This window comes from Lagenorhynchus albirostris, chromosome 3 (genome assembly GCF_949774975.1).
Source record: "Lagenorhynchus albirostris chromosome 3, mLagAlb1.1, whole genome shotgun sequence".
NCBI classification, from domain to species: domain Eukaryota; kingdom Metazoa; phylum Chordata; class Mammalia; order Artiodactyla; family Delphinidae; genus Lagenorhynchus; species Lagenorhynchus albirostris.
This window is the reverse complement of record NC_083097.1, coordinates 164,086,914-164,100,387: the sequence shown is the minus strand read 5'-3', so window position 1 is coordinate 164,100,387 and position 13,474 is coordinate 164,086,914. Positions and strand designations below refer to the sequence as shown.

The 13,474-nt window shown below is 54.3% G+C and overlaps 2 protein-coding genes across 3 annotated transcripts; both read right to left on the bottom strand.

Annotated features, from left to right (window-relative positions):
- Positions 1-142: 142 nt before the first annotated feature.
- Positions 143-2,658, bottom strand: CDKN2D (cyclin dependent kinase inhibitor 2D). The gene is made up of 3 exons (XM_060145187.1): positions 2,537-2,658; positions 2,124-2,279; positions 143-1,087 (listed from the first exon to the last, which is right to left on the bottom strand). The coding sequence occupies exons 2-3, from the start codon at positions 2,262-2,264 to the stop codon at positions 740-742; spliced, it is 489 nt and encodes a 162-aa protein (XP_060001170.1). The 5' UTR covers positions 2,265-2,279; positions 2,537-2,658; the 3' UTR covers positions 143-739.
- A 1,368-nt stretch (positions 2,659-4,026) lies between these two features.
- Positions 4,027-13,468, bottom strand: AP1M2 (adaptor related protein complex 1 subunit mu 2). Of its 2 annotated transcripts, none has more exons than XM_060145178.1 (12): positions 13,365-13,468; positions 12,078-12,234; positions 11,824-11,891; positions 9,792-9,922; positions 9,537-9,684; positions 9,310-9,436; positions 8,668-8,816; positions 8,516-8,587; positions 6,232-6,390; positions 5,607-5,732; positions 4,890-4,965; positions 4,027-4,458 (listed from the first exon to the last, which is right to left on the bottom strand). In XM_060145178.1, the coding sequence occupies exons 1-12, from the start codon at positions 13,404-13,406 to the stop codon at positions 4,436-4,438; spliced, it is 1,278 nt and encodes a 425-aa protein (XP_060001161.1). In that variant the 5' UTR covers positions 13,407-13,468; the 3' UTR covers positions 4,027-4,435. The 2 variants fall into 2 exon arrangements, with proteins under 2 accessions (XP_060001161.1, XP_060001162.1); XM_060145179.1 differs by having other exon boundaries at positions 8,668-8,810.
- Between the last annotated feature and the right edge of the window lie 6 nt (positions 13,469-13,474).

Genomic DNA, 13,474 nt, shown 5'->3' with positions numbered 1-13,474 from the left:
ACCGTGGCGCCCTGGGAATTACCACTCTCTCCCCTCCCCCAAAGCATCCAGGATCCGCGACCCCGGTGCCCACCCCGACAAACATCCTGAACACGCGACTTTCCATCGCAGCCTCAAAAATCAGAAGCCACCGGCGCTGTGATCATGCACAAGTCTTAATTTAATGGGTAAAAACATTAAATTACACACACAACAATTTCTTCCATAAATCATAATAAATAGACTTTTTTTTTCTTTAACGCTGTACAAGGGACTGGAAACCAAGCTTTCAACAAAATATGAATGAACTCATACTACCCTTTTATTGATTTGGAACACTCCCCCCTCCCCCATGCCGGAAAGCAGTGTGCACACTTGAGGTCTCTCTCTCGGTACAGCCAGCCAAGGTCGACAGGTTCCAGGAGCCTTGGAAGCGATGACCTCACTCTAGGGCTGGGGCTTTAAACGCTCTGCCCTTGGGACTCGTCTGTAGCCCCAGCAGTCGGGGCGTGGAGGAAACCGAACCGTTTAGGTGGCTGTTGCCTGCAGGAGCCCTTCTCTGCCCAACACACCAAAAGGGGTGAGAAAAAAAAATGAGAAATGTACCTCAAACACACACACCCCAGAAATCAACACCAACAAGCCACAAACTGGTGCCCCTCGGCAGTGGGCAGGAGGAAGAAAGGGAGAAAGTGTTTCTTCTCTCCTTTTCTGACACAGAACCCAGCCGGGTCCTGCTGCCGGAGTGGGTGGCCCCAGGTCACAGTGGTATGTGCAGTATGTCCATGAGATCCTTAGCGCCTCTCCCCCTTGCCAGCTCCAGAGGTGTGAGCCCCCTGGCGTCCCTGTGATGAAGATCGGACTCGGCAGCCAGGAAGCTGACCACAGCCGTGTGGCCCTCTTTCACTGCCAGATGGATGGGGAGGGCCCCGGTGCCATCAGGTGCATTGACATCAGCGCCATGCTCCACCAACACTTTCAGGGTGTCAAGGAATCCAGTGCGTGCTGCATCATGGGCTGGAGTGGTGCCGGAGGCATCCTGGACGTTGGGGCTGGCACCTTGCTTCAGGAGCTCCAGGGCGATGGTGGGGCTGCCAAACATCATGACCTGTTCGGGGGGTAGAGGGTCAGGGGGGTCTCCGAAGGAGGAGGTCCAGGAAAATGGGTGACTGCAGAAAGGGGCATTCAGGAGTAGAGAATGCCAGAGACGAGGTCCTCTAGCGAACGAGAAACTTCAGGGAACATAAACTCCCAGGCAGCTGTTGAGACCCCATAGAAGATGATCTGGGAATAAGGACCCTCAAAAAACTGGCCCCCCCCCAGGATAATACACTCCCCCTAGGGTATAGCCCCATGGAAACTTTCAAGGAACCTGAGACCCTCCCCCAAGGAACCAGAGACACTTCTCTCCACAGATGGGAAATCATCAGGAAATATGAAACCCCCACCAGGAAACAGACCTCAGAGAACAGCCCCCTCAAGGGAAAGGAGATGGCCAGGGAATTTGAAACTCCATCTCCAAGGAATTTCCCCCTCCCATATAGTGAGGATGCTCCCAAAGGTACCTGACCCTCTCAAGAAATGGGGTTCCCCTTTTGTAAATGTCCCCAAGGGAAGAGGGACTCCCATGCAATCTGTAACTATTCCCTTATTGGGATCCCCCCAATAATATGGCAATATGAAAATCCCGCGGGAATGGAGATTCCCCGACCCCCCAGAAACTGGATACCTCTCAGAGAACCCCCCCCAGAAAATGGGGACACCCTGGAAACATGAATCCTTTTTTCCTGCGGTCGGATCCTCCATGCAAGCTCCAAGAAACCGGAGCCGTCCTCATGAAACCGGGATCCAAAGAAGCTGAACCCTCACCCAAGGAATACGAACTTCTCCAGGGAAACTGAATCCTCCGCAATCAGAGAACGAGGAATACTCCGAAGATGGAAAGTTCTCCCCTCCCCCAACCTAACCCCATCCACCACCCACCTAAGAAAGGGGACATCAGGGAGCCAAGTCAGCCCAGCGATGGAGGAACAGACCCCAGTTGGCTACCAACGGGAACAAGGAGAGAAGAGGGAAGGTATCTGGGGTCCCGGTCCTCGCCCCGCTCCCCGCCTCGCCCTCGCTGCGGGAGGGCCGGGCCTCACCTGCAGCGCCGTCTTGCCAAAGCGGTTCAGGGCGTCGGGGTGCACCAGCTCGCGGTGCAGAAGGCGGCGCACCTCCTGCACGTCTCCCCGGGCCGCCGCCCCGCTCAGCCGGTCGCCGGCGCGGACCTCCTCCAGCAGCATGTCGATATTTGCGGCCTGCGAAGCCCCCCGCCCCACCCCGACGCGGTCAGTGCGGGGGAGCCCACCGGCGCTGGCCCGAACAACCCTCCCACAGCGTCCCCGGCCTGCGCGAGGCTCCTGGTCCGACTCGCCAGTCCGGGGCTCCGGCGCGACCCCCGCCCTCCCGTCCGGCTCCTCCCCCTGTCGGCCGGTGGGCCCGGGCCCAACCCTCCGAGGCCCGCAGCGCCCGGCCCGGCGCCCGCCCCTTGGGGGCCGGGTCTCCCCCAACTCACCCTCCCTCCTCCTCGACGGGCGGGGTCTGTTCTGAGCAGACGCCGACGCCGCAGCCGAGCCGGCCGCCAGGGGGCGGAGCCAACGCGCTCGGGGTCCCGCCCCCGAACGCCGCGGATTCGTTTTCTTAAGAACTAGCTAGGTTGCAGACGAGCTGCATTGCCCGGCTCTGGACCCTATAGTGCCCCGCCCACTCGGCCAGCGCAGCCAATGGCCACGCGTCGCCAGGGAGGCTGTGCACACGGGCGTGGGCGGGTCCGCTTCTGATTGGGCGAACTGCGGCGACCGGTAGACCGCCGGCAATGGCGGGGTTTTCGGTTTTTCAAATGCGCCGGGCGGGCGGGAAAGAGGGCCGGTTTAACTGACCCAGGGGAGAAAGGTCAGGAGCAGAGTAGCACGGGCCGCTCCGGGACCTCGGCACCTCCGAGGGAAAGGGAGGCAGGGCTGGGGCCGCCCTGTTCGGAGTTCTACCGTGCGATAAGTATTTATTAGCTCTTACTGTGCTGAGCGCTTTATTTGATTCATTCACTCTCTGTGTGCAGCAACCGTTCTCTGTGTGCAGGAACCCGGCGCTGGGGAGCGCACATTCAAGCAACTAAATAATTTTAGATAGTCTTAAGCACGGTGAAGAAAATAAAACGTGGAAATGGGGTGGATGAGGAAGGAATCACATTCGGCTCAGATGGGGCCAGCCGGGGCACAGCAAGTGCAAGGGCGTGGAGGAAAGTTCACGCTGCAGGTGCCACGTGGGTAAGCCTGGGAGGCGAGAGTCGCGGTCGGAGGCTCTTAACAGAGACCTTCAAACATTTACGGAGCACCTACTGTGTACTAGGCGGCCAAGTGGAGAGCAAGCTGGGTGCCTCCTGCTGCAGGACGCCTACCGTTTAGGGCTGGAGAAGACAATAATTACATATTTTCAGAATGGTATACACTGTGGAGCTGACAAATCGGGATAAGTAATAGTCTCTTGGGAAAAGAAAGCCGTTGAAAGAGAGAGGTCAGAGAGGGCCACCCTGAGGACGTGACATTTGATTTGAGACCTGAAGGTGAGGGAAGGAGCCATGTGGATCTCTGGGGGAAAGCATACCAGGTGAAGACGCTGCAGATGTAAAGGCCCAAAGGTAGGAGCACGCCTAGTAAGTCCAGGAAGAGTGAGGGAGAGGGGGAGAGAGGGGGCAGGAGGTGAGGGCAGGTAGGGGACGGGGAGGGGTAATGTTGATCAGGCCTGTGGGCTGCTGTGAGCGCTTGACTTTTACTTTTTAAAAAGAATGGAGCTATGATCTGATTTAGGAGTTAACGGGCGCCCTCTGGCGGCTATGATGGTAACTGGCTGTCGTGGGGGAGGGAAGCCCCTGGGAACCAAAGTGGGGGCAACGGCGAGGGCCCAGATGAGTGGCAACCGGGATGAGAAATGGATATGTGTTGCTCACGCTTATCCCAGCACTTCAGGGGACAGCCCTGGCACCAGCCGCCAGCCAAGAAACACATAACAGCAGCTAGATTCATTTTTAATGCCATCCTAAAACTCAGAATGGGCCAGCGGGGTCTCTGGGCTCGCGGTGTCTCTGGGTTCAGCAGCTGTGGAGGAGGGCCTCCCCACACCTCCTAAGGCAGGTCACTGCAAGAAGGCACTCATGAGGGGGACTTCAAGCCCCTTTTCTATTTCTTCATATAAAATAGGAGAGGGGAGGGGCGGGAGCCTGGAGACAGGGAGACCATCCCTCCCAGCCTATGGGTAAAGGAAAAGGCTGGGAGCCAGCCAGCCCTTAAGAAACTGCTAATTCAGGGACTGCCGTCCCCCACACACACACGCATCGCATCTTCCCTCTCTCTCTCTAGAGTTCGCAGTCAGGGCCTGGGGAGAGGACGGCCCATGTTCAAGCCCCCACTTCTTCTCCCTTCTAGCTGGTACGAAGTTGATAATCTGCAGGGAAACAATGAGCGGGGACCATCTCAGAATTGGGGAAAGGAGACAAAGGGACAGGCCCCCCACCCAAGTCCAGCCCCTTCCCCAGCGCTCATGATCAACCCTACAGGTATGTAACAAGGCTACGGACTGGCTCAAACATGGGGACTGTAACCACAGCAACAAGCCTGCTTCCAGGCAGTAGATGGGGGTGCTATGTGTTCAGCCCCTCATCCAAACCCCACCACCACTAACCTGGAACTGGCAACTGTCCCCACTTTAAAGATAAGCAAACCGAGGCCCAGGGTGGCACACTGACAAAGACAGGGTAGACTTGGGGCCAGGCCTGTTGAGTTTTGGAGCCCTCTGAGACAGGATGTATTAAAGCCCCAAGACCATCCCCTTTCATCTCCTTGTCTCCGTCATCCCAGGGAGCTGGGCTGCCTTACCGCCACTCTGGGTGATATAGCGGACCCAGGGCAGGGCCTGGTAACCACTCTTCTCGATGATCTTCATGTATCGGACCTGAAAAGGGATGAAAGGAGGTGGCCCATGCTAGGGGGAGAGAGCTGGCTGGGGCCAGGGGAAAATATATAACACAACTTCGGGGAATAAGAAAGCACAGGCTTGGGGACTTCTGTGGTGGCACAGTGGTGCCTGAGCTCCCAATGCAGGGGACCCGGGGTTCGATCTCTGGTCAAGGGACTGCTGTTCGATCTGCTGTAACTAAGAGTTCGCATGCCACAACTAAGGAGACCGCCTGCCGCAACTAAGACCCAGTGCAACCAAATAAATAAATAAATATTAAAAAAAAAAAAAAAGGAAGCACAGACTGGGAGAAATGAAGTAACATGGCTCAGGGCAAAGATGTGTCAAGGACAGTGTGTGTGGGGGTTAGGGGAGAAGTGGTCCAGGACAGTGGGAAAGATGGCCCAGTATAAGGGAAGAGACACAACACAGTTTAGGCACAGGGCAAAGTAAGAGGGGGAGGGGGAGGGGACCCAGGCTGAGAGTAGAAAAGGCAACACTGTTCCAGGAAAAGACAAGGATGATTGCAAAGGAGAGATGAGCCAGGCCAGGGAATGGAGGTGATCCAAGCTAAGAGACGGGAGAGCAGGGAACCCACTGAGGTCAAGGAGAGGAGCCACTCTGCCCACTTCTCTCACCTGGATCCCGGAGACGGTGAAATAGGGGATCTCAAACTTGACTCCGATGGGGGGCCGGCCCTCTACCTCCTCCTTCTCCACGCTGGGGAGGCCAAAGTGGGCGCGCATCAGGTACTCCTTGCCCCCCTGAGGGCACATGGAGGTATCAGACACACTGAGGGGCCCCTCTATACCCCAGACAATCCTCATGGCAGCCCCTAGGTGTAGGCTCTGCTCTCAGCCTGTTTTACAGACCAGAAAGTAAAGGCTCCTGGCCAAGACTCACAGCCAAAGCTTCTGGTTGGGGACCTTCTAATGATCACCTCCCATTTTCCAGGCCCTGATGAACAGCCCCACCAATATCCCAGGGACAGACCAATCCTCCCTCCAGCAGCCCAAGGATGTGGGTAACATGATATTGCCTATTTTACAGATGGGCAAACTGAGGCTCCATGAGAGGAAGTGGGATTCCCAAGGCTGTCTGGGATTGGGAGAATTTAACTATTATGCTGGTCTGGATTCCAGCTTTATCATTCCCGAAGGATAGCCGTGTGCACACGTAGGTGGCTCTCTGATTTATTCTCTGCCTTGCTCTCAAGAAGCAGGGGTAGGTCCCCCAGATCCCCCGCCCATCCCCGGTGCTCACCGGGAAAGACTTGATACTCCAGATAACGACGTTCTTCTCTGGCATGTACTTGGCACTGCCCACGCTGGTCTTGAAGCGTGGGGAGTCGGCATCGCTGGGTACCGGCACAGATATCTCCACGCTGTTGGCCACCGACTGCTTCTTAAACTGCCCCTTAGCCTGTCAGTGGAGAGAACATGGGGCATGAGGAATTCACTCAGGCAAATATTCACCAAGGCCTTTTCATGTGCCAGCTCATCAAGAGCCCTGAAGTGGGGACCATAATCCAGCCTATTTTCCAGATGAGGAAACAGGCACAGAGAAGTTAAAGCATTTGCCTGGAGACACACAGCCAACAAGTGGCAGAGCCGGGGTCCACACCCAGGAGAGACTCCAGAGGTCCTGATTTTGTTTTTTTGTTTTGTTTTTTGGCTGTATGCAGAGCATGCAAGATCTTAGTTCCCCGACCAGGGATGGAACCCATGCCCCCTGCAGTGGAAGCGCAAAGTCTTAACCACTGGACTGCCAGGGAGGTCCCCCAGAGGCCCTGCTTTTGGTGCCTTCCGTTTGGAAAGTGTCATACACCTTTGTCTGGTTCAAAAGATCCCTCATTTGAGCAGCCTCTAAGGCAGGCTCTGCTCTCAGCCCACTTCACAGACAAGAAAGTAAAGGCTCCTGGCCAAGACTCACAGCCGAAGATTCTGACTGCAAAGCCTGAAGGGTCCTCAGCCCATCACAGAGTTTTCATTTGAAAGCTGAAATTTACCGACCCCCTACCATGTGCTGGGCCCTGTGCCAAGCAGTTAGCCCTCTCACTAATTCTCTAAAGTAGGAGCCATTCCTAAGGTCCATTTTACAGATGAGGAGACTGAGGCCCAGAGAGAAAGAGCATTTTGCCCGAGTCACGCAGTTGATAACCGGCACAGCAGGGATTTGACCCAAGCCTGTGTTCTCAATCCTCACATGTTCTCCTTACAGATAAGTTACAACATTATAGCCAGATCTTTTTTAAGATCTGGCTTTTAACACAAGGACTCTAAGTGTCCATGTGCAGTAGCTAGCATTATGATGACTGCTCTTATTTATGAATTTGGTGGTGGGGGGGGATATATGAGAGGTGGGATTGGGGGCAGAGGACCTGGAGGTAAAACAATGCAGGGGGTGTTCTTTCTGGAAGGCACCAGCTTTAAAGGCCCTTTCCACTTTCCCTGCCCGTAGAGACGGGGACACTGGGGATGTCAACACCCCCGCCCCATGACCGTCCACTCCACAACCCAGCTCCCCGAAGACTCTAAGACTGGGGAACAAAGTTAAATCTGAGAACACAGACTCTTGAGCCAGGCAGACCCAAGTTCAACCTGCTCCCTCCCTTCCTAGATGAATGACATCTTAATTCTTCTGGGCCTCAGTTTCCCCATCTGTAAATGGGGCTAACTATATGCTCTGGAGAAGCTCTTGCTTGGGGCACCAGCAGACAAGCACAGGGGTATTCATGGTAAGGTGAACCAGAGTAGCGAGGAACTGAAAACAACCCATGCAAGAGATGGGACAGAAGGTTCTCACGGTGGAATATTCTACAGCCACCGAAATGGATGCACTAAGCTCTGGCTGCTGGGATTCCTCTTAAAAATCCACGTTACCTGAACAAAGCAAATTATACAGAAAGTCATACTGCTCCAGTCCATGGATATAAAGGTCAGAAACCAGAAGAATGAAATATTTGTGGTTATAAATGCAGGTGGCAAAACTATAAAGGAAAGCAAAGAAATTATTTACAGGAAATTCAAAACTGTGATTACCTGCAGGCAAAAGAGGAGCAGTAATTGGGGGAGGGGCAGGTGGGGGTTCAGAAGAGCTGGTGGAGCCAGGCACGTTCAGATAAGCTGTGTGGTTTATTATTAATCTTTAAACCATATAAATACACTATATGGTTTATCTACGTGTATGAAAGTAAATAAGTAAAACAGATCATGTGTCAGATGGTGGTAAGTAATAAGGGAAAAACTACAGCAAAGAAGGGAGGTGGGAAAATCAGGGAGGGCTTCTCTGAGGAGGTGACATTTAAGCAAAGAACTGAAGGAGGTGAAGGAGCAAGCTATGTGTATATATGGGTGGCTGGGGGCAGAATGATCCAGGGGACAGCCGGGGACCATGCCTGGCATGTTTGAGAACCAGCCAGAAGACTCATGTGGCTGGAAGGAAGTGAGGGGCAGGGAGGGAGGTAGGAGATGAGGTTACACTGATGGGGGAGGGGGGGTGGTATGAAGGGGCGGATCCAGCATTGTAATTATTCCCCAGGGCCCACCTTGACCATGATCTCCACGCGGCTGTGGGAGAATTTCTCAATGACAGATTCAATCCAGATCAGCGGCTTGACCTACAGACAGAGGAAGAGGGAGTTCTCCGAGGCTCTGGGGTCAACTCTTACCCCTTGCCAGGGGCTTGACCCTGCCTTACCTGGGTGCTGAGGCGGTAGGACATGAGCTCGAAGTCACCGTCGGGCGGAATGAAGGAGATGGTACGGTCGTTGTCGAAGCGAGACAGCCGCACACACTGGTGGAATTTCACATCCTCCAGTTCCACGGACTTGTTCTTACTCCCTGAAACTCGGAGCCGAGTTAGCAGCGTGATCCTGAAGCCTGGGGCGACCCTGGAGCCCGGGGCATGGTCCCTATCCTTGTCTTCCCTTTCTACCGCTACGATCACCCCCATTTAACAGATGAGGAAACTGAGGCCCGGAGTGGATGAGTAACTTGCCCAGGGTCACCCAGCTGGCCAGGAGCGGAGCTAGGATCTGAACTCCGGGAATCAGGCTCTTGCTGCCAGGTTGTTAAATATGATGCTGTTCTGTCCCCTACTCCCGCTAGAATGTCAGACCCATGAGGGCAGGGATTTTTTTCTTCATTGCGGTCTCCTTGCGCCTGGCACTCAATAATGAAGCAGTTGTTTGCTCAAGGAACCAGCAGCTGCAGTACTGGTTACAACCAGAAGAGGGCGAGCGAGTGCTATTTCAGAACTGACTGCAAGTCTCTCGGTACCACCCACCCCTGATGGGACGAAGTCTCAGGTTCCCGCTTGCGCCCCCTTCCAGAAACTTACGGCCAGTGAGCTCGAAGAGCACGCGGTCATTGAGGCCCAGCCTCAGCTCCGGCATTCCTGACAGAAACACCTTGAGCTTGATGGTGCCCACGATCTCACTCAGCAGGACACTGCCGTTGGCGTTGACCTGAGGATGGACACACGGGGCGGGGGTGTCACACAGGCATAGGGCCCACTCTCCTGCCCTAAGGCCATGGCAGGGGTGGGGCAGAGGTATGGGGGCTCACCAGCAGGTTGACGGACTCTATGACATCGATGAAGACTTCGTTCTTCTTGTATTTGATGCCCTCCGAGCGCCAGGACACAGCATTGGTGACAGTGGGTGGCACTCGCGACTTGCCCGTCTCCAGCTTGTTGCCCTGCTGCGTGATGTATCTGGCAGGGCAGGGAGATGAGCAGGTAGGCCCAGGGACACTTCCCCAGCCCTCCCCAACTTTCTTCTACCCATGGCCCACACTGTGGTTGACCCAGGGCCCACTCACTCCTGCAGGATTTTGCTGTCCGTGGTCTGTGGGAAGCCGAAGTCCATGAGCTCATCCAGCAGCTCGTAGACGATGACAAAGTTGTCTCGAATGCTTTCCTCCTCCAGCTCCTTGAAGTATTCAGAGAATACCTGCGGGTGCAGGGAGACCGACATCCACAGAGGTGTGGCTGGTGTAGCTGTGGGCTGAGTAGCCACCCAACAAGCAACTATTGAGTGCCTACTATATACCACTGTCGGTATATTAATGGTGAACAAAGCCAACAGGGTCTCTGCCCTCCTGGAATGGACCCACCTCAGAACAAGGTTTGTAAATGCATGAAATAAAATACACAAGATGGGAATTCCCTGGTGGTCCAGTGGTTAGGACTCTGCACTTTCACTGCCAAGGGCCCAGGTTTCATCCCTGGTTAGGGAACTAAGATCTCACAAGCCAAGATGCAACGCGCAGCAAAAAACAAAAAAAACAAAAAGAAACGCAAGATGGCAAAGGAAAACTGTTACACAGAAATACGTCTCAGTTTATGGACTCCCTGAATTCTATCCAGGGGCCCTTGGGACTTGGGGGACCCCAAGATGGGAGTCCCTGGGATTAATAGGTATCACCACAGCAGAGAACCTGTCAGTCACCCAGCATTGGAAACCTCATCCTTCATCCTGCTCCAGCCTCTCTGGCCTTTTTTCTGTTCCCATCTCAGGGCCTGTGCACATGCTATGCCCACTGCTTAGGACACTCTCCTCACAGCAGCCTCCTTGTGACAGGCCTCAGCTCCTCAGTGAAGCCACCACTATCCCTTGACCCCTGTGAGTATCAGGGTGAGACTAGCACCCCAGTGACTGGTTATCACAATGTCCCTTTGAATCTCCTTCTTGCCCTTTATTTTTTTATATACATATTTATTTATTTATTTTTGGGGGGTCTTTGTTGCTGCACATGGGCTTTCTCCAGTTGCGGCGAGTAGGAGCGGGGGCTATTCTTTGTTGTGGTGCACGGGCTTCTCTTTGCAGTGGCTTCTCTTGTTGCGGAGCATGGGCCCTAGAACGTGAGGGCTTCAGTAGTTGTGGCGCACAGCCTTAGTTGCTCTGTGGCATGTGGGATATTCCCGGACCAGGGCTCGAACCTGTGTCCCCTGCATTGGCAGGCAGATTCTTAACCACTGCGCCACCAGGGAAGTCCCTCCTTCTTGCCCTTTAACTCCTCAGCATAGGCAGGGACAGTGCCTGTCTTATGCACAGCTGTGTCCCCACCTCTGCCTGGCAGAGAGGAGACAAATCAATACAGATCTCTTGTTTGTCGAAGTATAGTATATTTACTAGGAATTTTTTTTGGCTGCACTGTGTGGTATGCAGGATCTTAGGTCCCTGACCAGGGATCGAACCCGTGTGCCCTGCAGTGGAAGCACGGAGTCTTAACCACTGGATGGCCAGGGAAGTCCAGGACTCTGTGCTTTCACTGCCGAGGGTGTGGGTTCGATCCCTGGTCGGGAACTAAGATCCCATAAGCCACACGGCGGCCAAAGGAAAAAAAAAAGTATTTACTGAGCACTTTCTCAGTCATTGAGGATGGCATATAGTAAGGGCTCAATAAATTACCATATGATAGTATGATACAACATTAGTGGTAATGCTAACAATAATACCAACCCTTTATTGAGCACTTACTGTATACTGAGCACTGTTTTAGGCACTTTAGAGGTACAAATTTGATTAAATTGTACAACAACCCTGCGGCAGGACTAAACCCAGTTGAGAGGCACAGAGAGAAGTGACTTGTTCAAGGTCACACAGCCAGGAAGTGGGGGAGCTGGGTCTGGAACCCAGTTCCCTCTGGTTCAGTTTTGAGCACCGGAGACCTCCTTGGTTCCTACCCTATAGGGAGAGATGATCCCACAGCAGCTAATGAGAACACAGAGCGATGGGGCTTTGATGGTGACACCCCCAGGGAAATCTTCCTAGGAGAGATGGATTCCGAAAGAGGTGGGCAAGACAGGTAGACAGACAGACCAGCCGGCCAATGGAAGGCCAGGACCTACCTCCACTGTCTTGTAGAGGAACGAGTACACGAGGGAGGCATTGGCGTTCTTCAGTGTGGTGGCCACCACTGCGGGCAGCGAGGTTAAGGAAAATGTGCCGTTTTGGAGGGTTCCAATGGAGCACAGACCCTGAACCCTCACCCTCCAGCCTGAGCCACTGCTGTATTGTGCACCTCTTGTCCCAGCCCGCCACCTCTGGGCCTGAGCTGCCCACCACTCCGGGCCCCCAGGGATCCTCCCGTGGCCCCGGATACAGTAGAGGTTGCTGTATTTGATCCACAGGAAGTGGACCCGGCCGTGGCTCATCAGTGGGGCCAGGGCGCCCTCCTCCTCCCGCTGCATGAGCAGAGGCATGAAGTGCTCAATCTCACTCATGGCCACATCGCCCTTGTAGTTGCGGCTGATCAAGGGCTAAGGGTGGGCAGAGAAGGTCTGGTCACTGCTGGGATCCAGGGACTGTCCGCCCGGGGGCATCATCAGAGTGCCGAGCTCTGACCCTACTTGCTGGCTGAGGGGGCGTGGGCAAGGCTCTGCCTCTCTGCATCTCAGTTTCCTCCTCTGCAAAATGGGCACGTGATAATGACAGCTAGAGCGTCTAGAGCCCTCACTGACATCTGCTAAAGCCTGGTTGTTTGCTAATTTATTCTGTTGTCACCACAACCCTATGAGGTAGGTGGTACCACCATCTCCATTTTACAGATGGGGAAACTGAGGTATGAACCACGCCCATAGTCAGTGAGGAAGCTGGGAATTGAAGGAAGATGCCCCGGCTCCAGAATTCCTGCTCTCAAGCCAGGCTCCACATGCACCAAAGCGGTGAGGTAGTGACGATGAATGGAAAGAAAGAGAGAAAAAAAGAAAAGAAACAATTATATCCATATATCTCTCATACATCTCTCATAGTTCATATAGCTCTGCCTGGCAAGCAGCAATAATAATACCTACTTGGTGAGGTTGTTTAGTCCAGTGTTTAGAACAGAGAGGGCACCCGCAGGTCCTCACACACCTTAGCTCCCACTATGATTATTATCAGAAATATTATTTTCACCGCCACTGTTATTATTGCTACCGAATGACAAGACGAATGGGAGGGGGCACCAGAAAGGGACAAGACAGCCCCAAAGGGGAATTAGGCTCTCCGGCCCCTGCTGTCTTTCCCAAATATTAGTACTGTGGATGATGATGGCGACAGAAATAATAATTTCAATTGACTGAACGCCTAATGTTTGCAGCAGGGCTACTGTGCTAGGTGGTATACACGCATAGGTTGTATTCGTTCTTCTTGGGTGGGGACTTCTGTTATTCCCATTTGTACGGACAGGGAGACTGAGGCTCAGAGAGGAGAAGCCCCTTGCCTCAGACACGCGGCTAGTGAACAGTGGAGGTGGGATTCGACGCGGGACTCCCAGGGATTGGGGGAGGGGTGTCCCCACGCCCCCAGAGCTTTCCGGGGCCTCGCTGCCTGCAAGAAGGGGCCGTCTCGGGGTCCGGGAGGGTGCAGCCTCACCTGTCCGTTCCCCACTCCCTGCGCCCAGACTCACCTTGCCCTTGACATCGAGGATGAAGACAGCCGAGGCGGACATGGTGGCGGCCGGCGGACCTGGCTGGTGGGGAGGGAGGGCCGGGAGGCGACGGTGGCGCCGCTTCCTTC

Bases quoted from the DNA above. Each gene is read 5' to 3' on its own strand.
- CDKN2D (XM_060145187.1), bottom strand. From the start codon at position 2,264: ATGCTGCTGGAGGAGGTCCGCGCCGGCGACCGGCTGAGCGGGGCGGCG. The intron at 1,088-2,123 runs GTGAGGCCCGGC...CCCCCCGAACAG, and splicing joins TTGGCAAGACGGCGCTGCAG to GTCATGATGTTTGGCAGCCC.
- AP1M2 (XM_060145178.1), bottom strand. From the start codon at position 13,406: ATGTCCGCCTCGGCTGTCTTCATCCTCGATGTCAAGGGCAAG. The intron at 9,437-9,536 runs GTGAGCCCCCAT...GTCCATCCTCAG, and splicing joins TAGAGTCCGTCAACCTGCTG to GTCAACGCCAACGGCAGTGT. The intron at 4,459-4,889 runs GTAAGGCAGCCC...GTTTCCCTGCAG, and splicing joins CTATATCACCCAGAGTGGCG to ATTATCAACTTCGTACCAGC.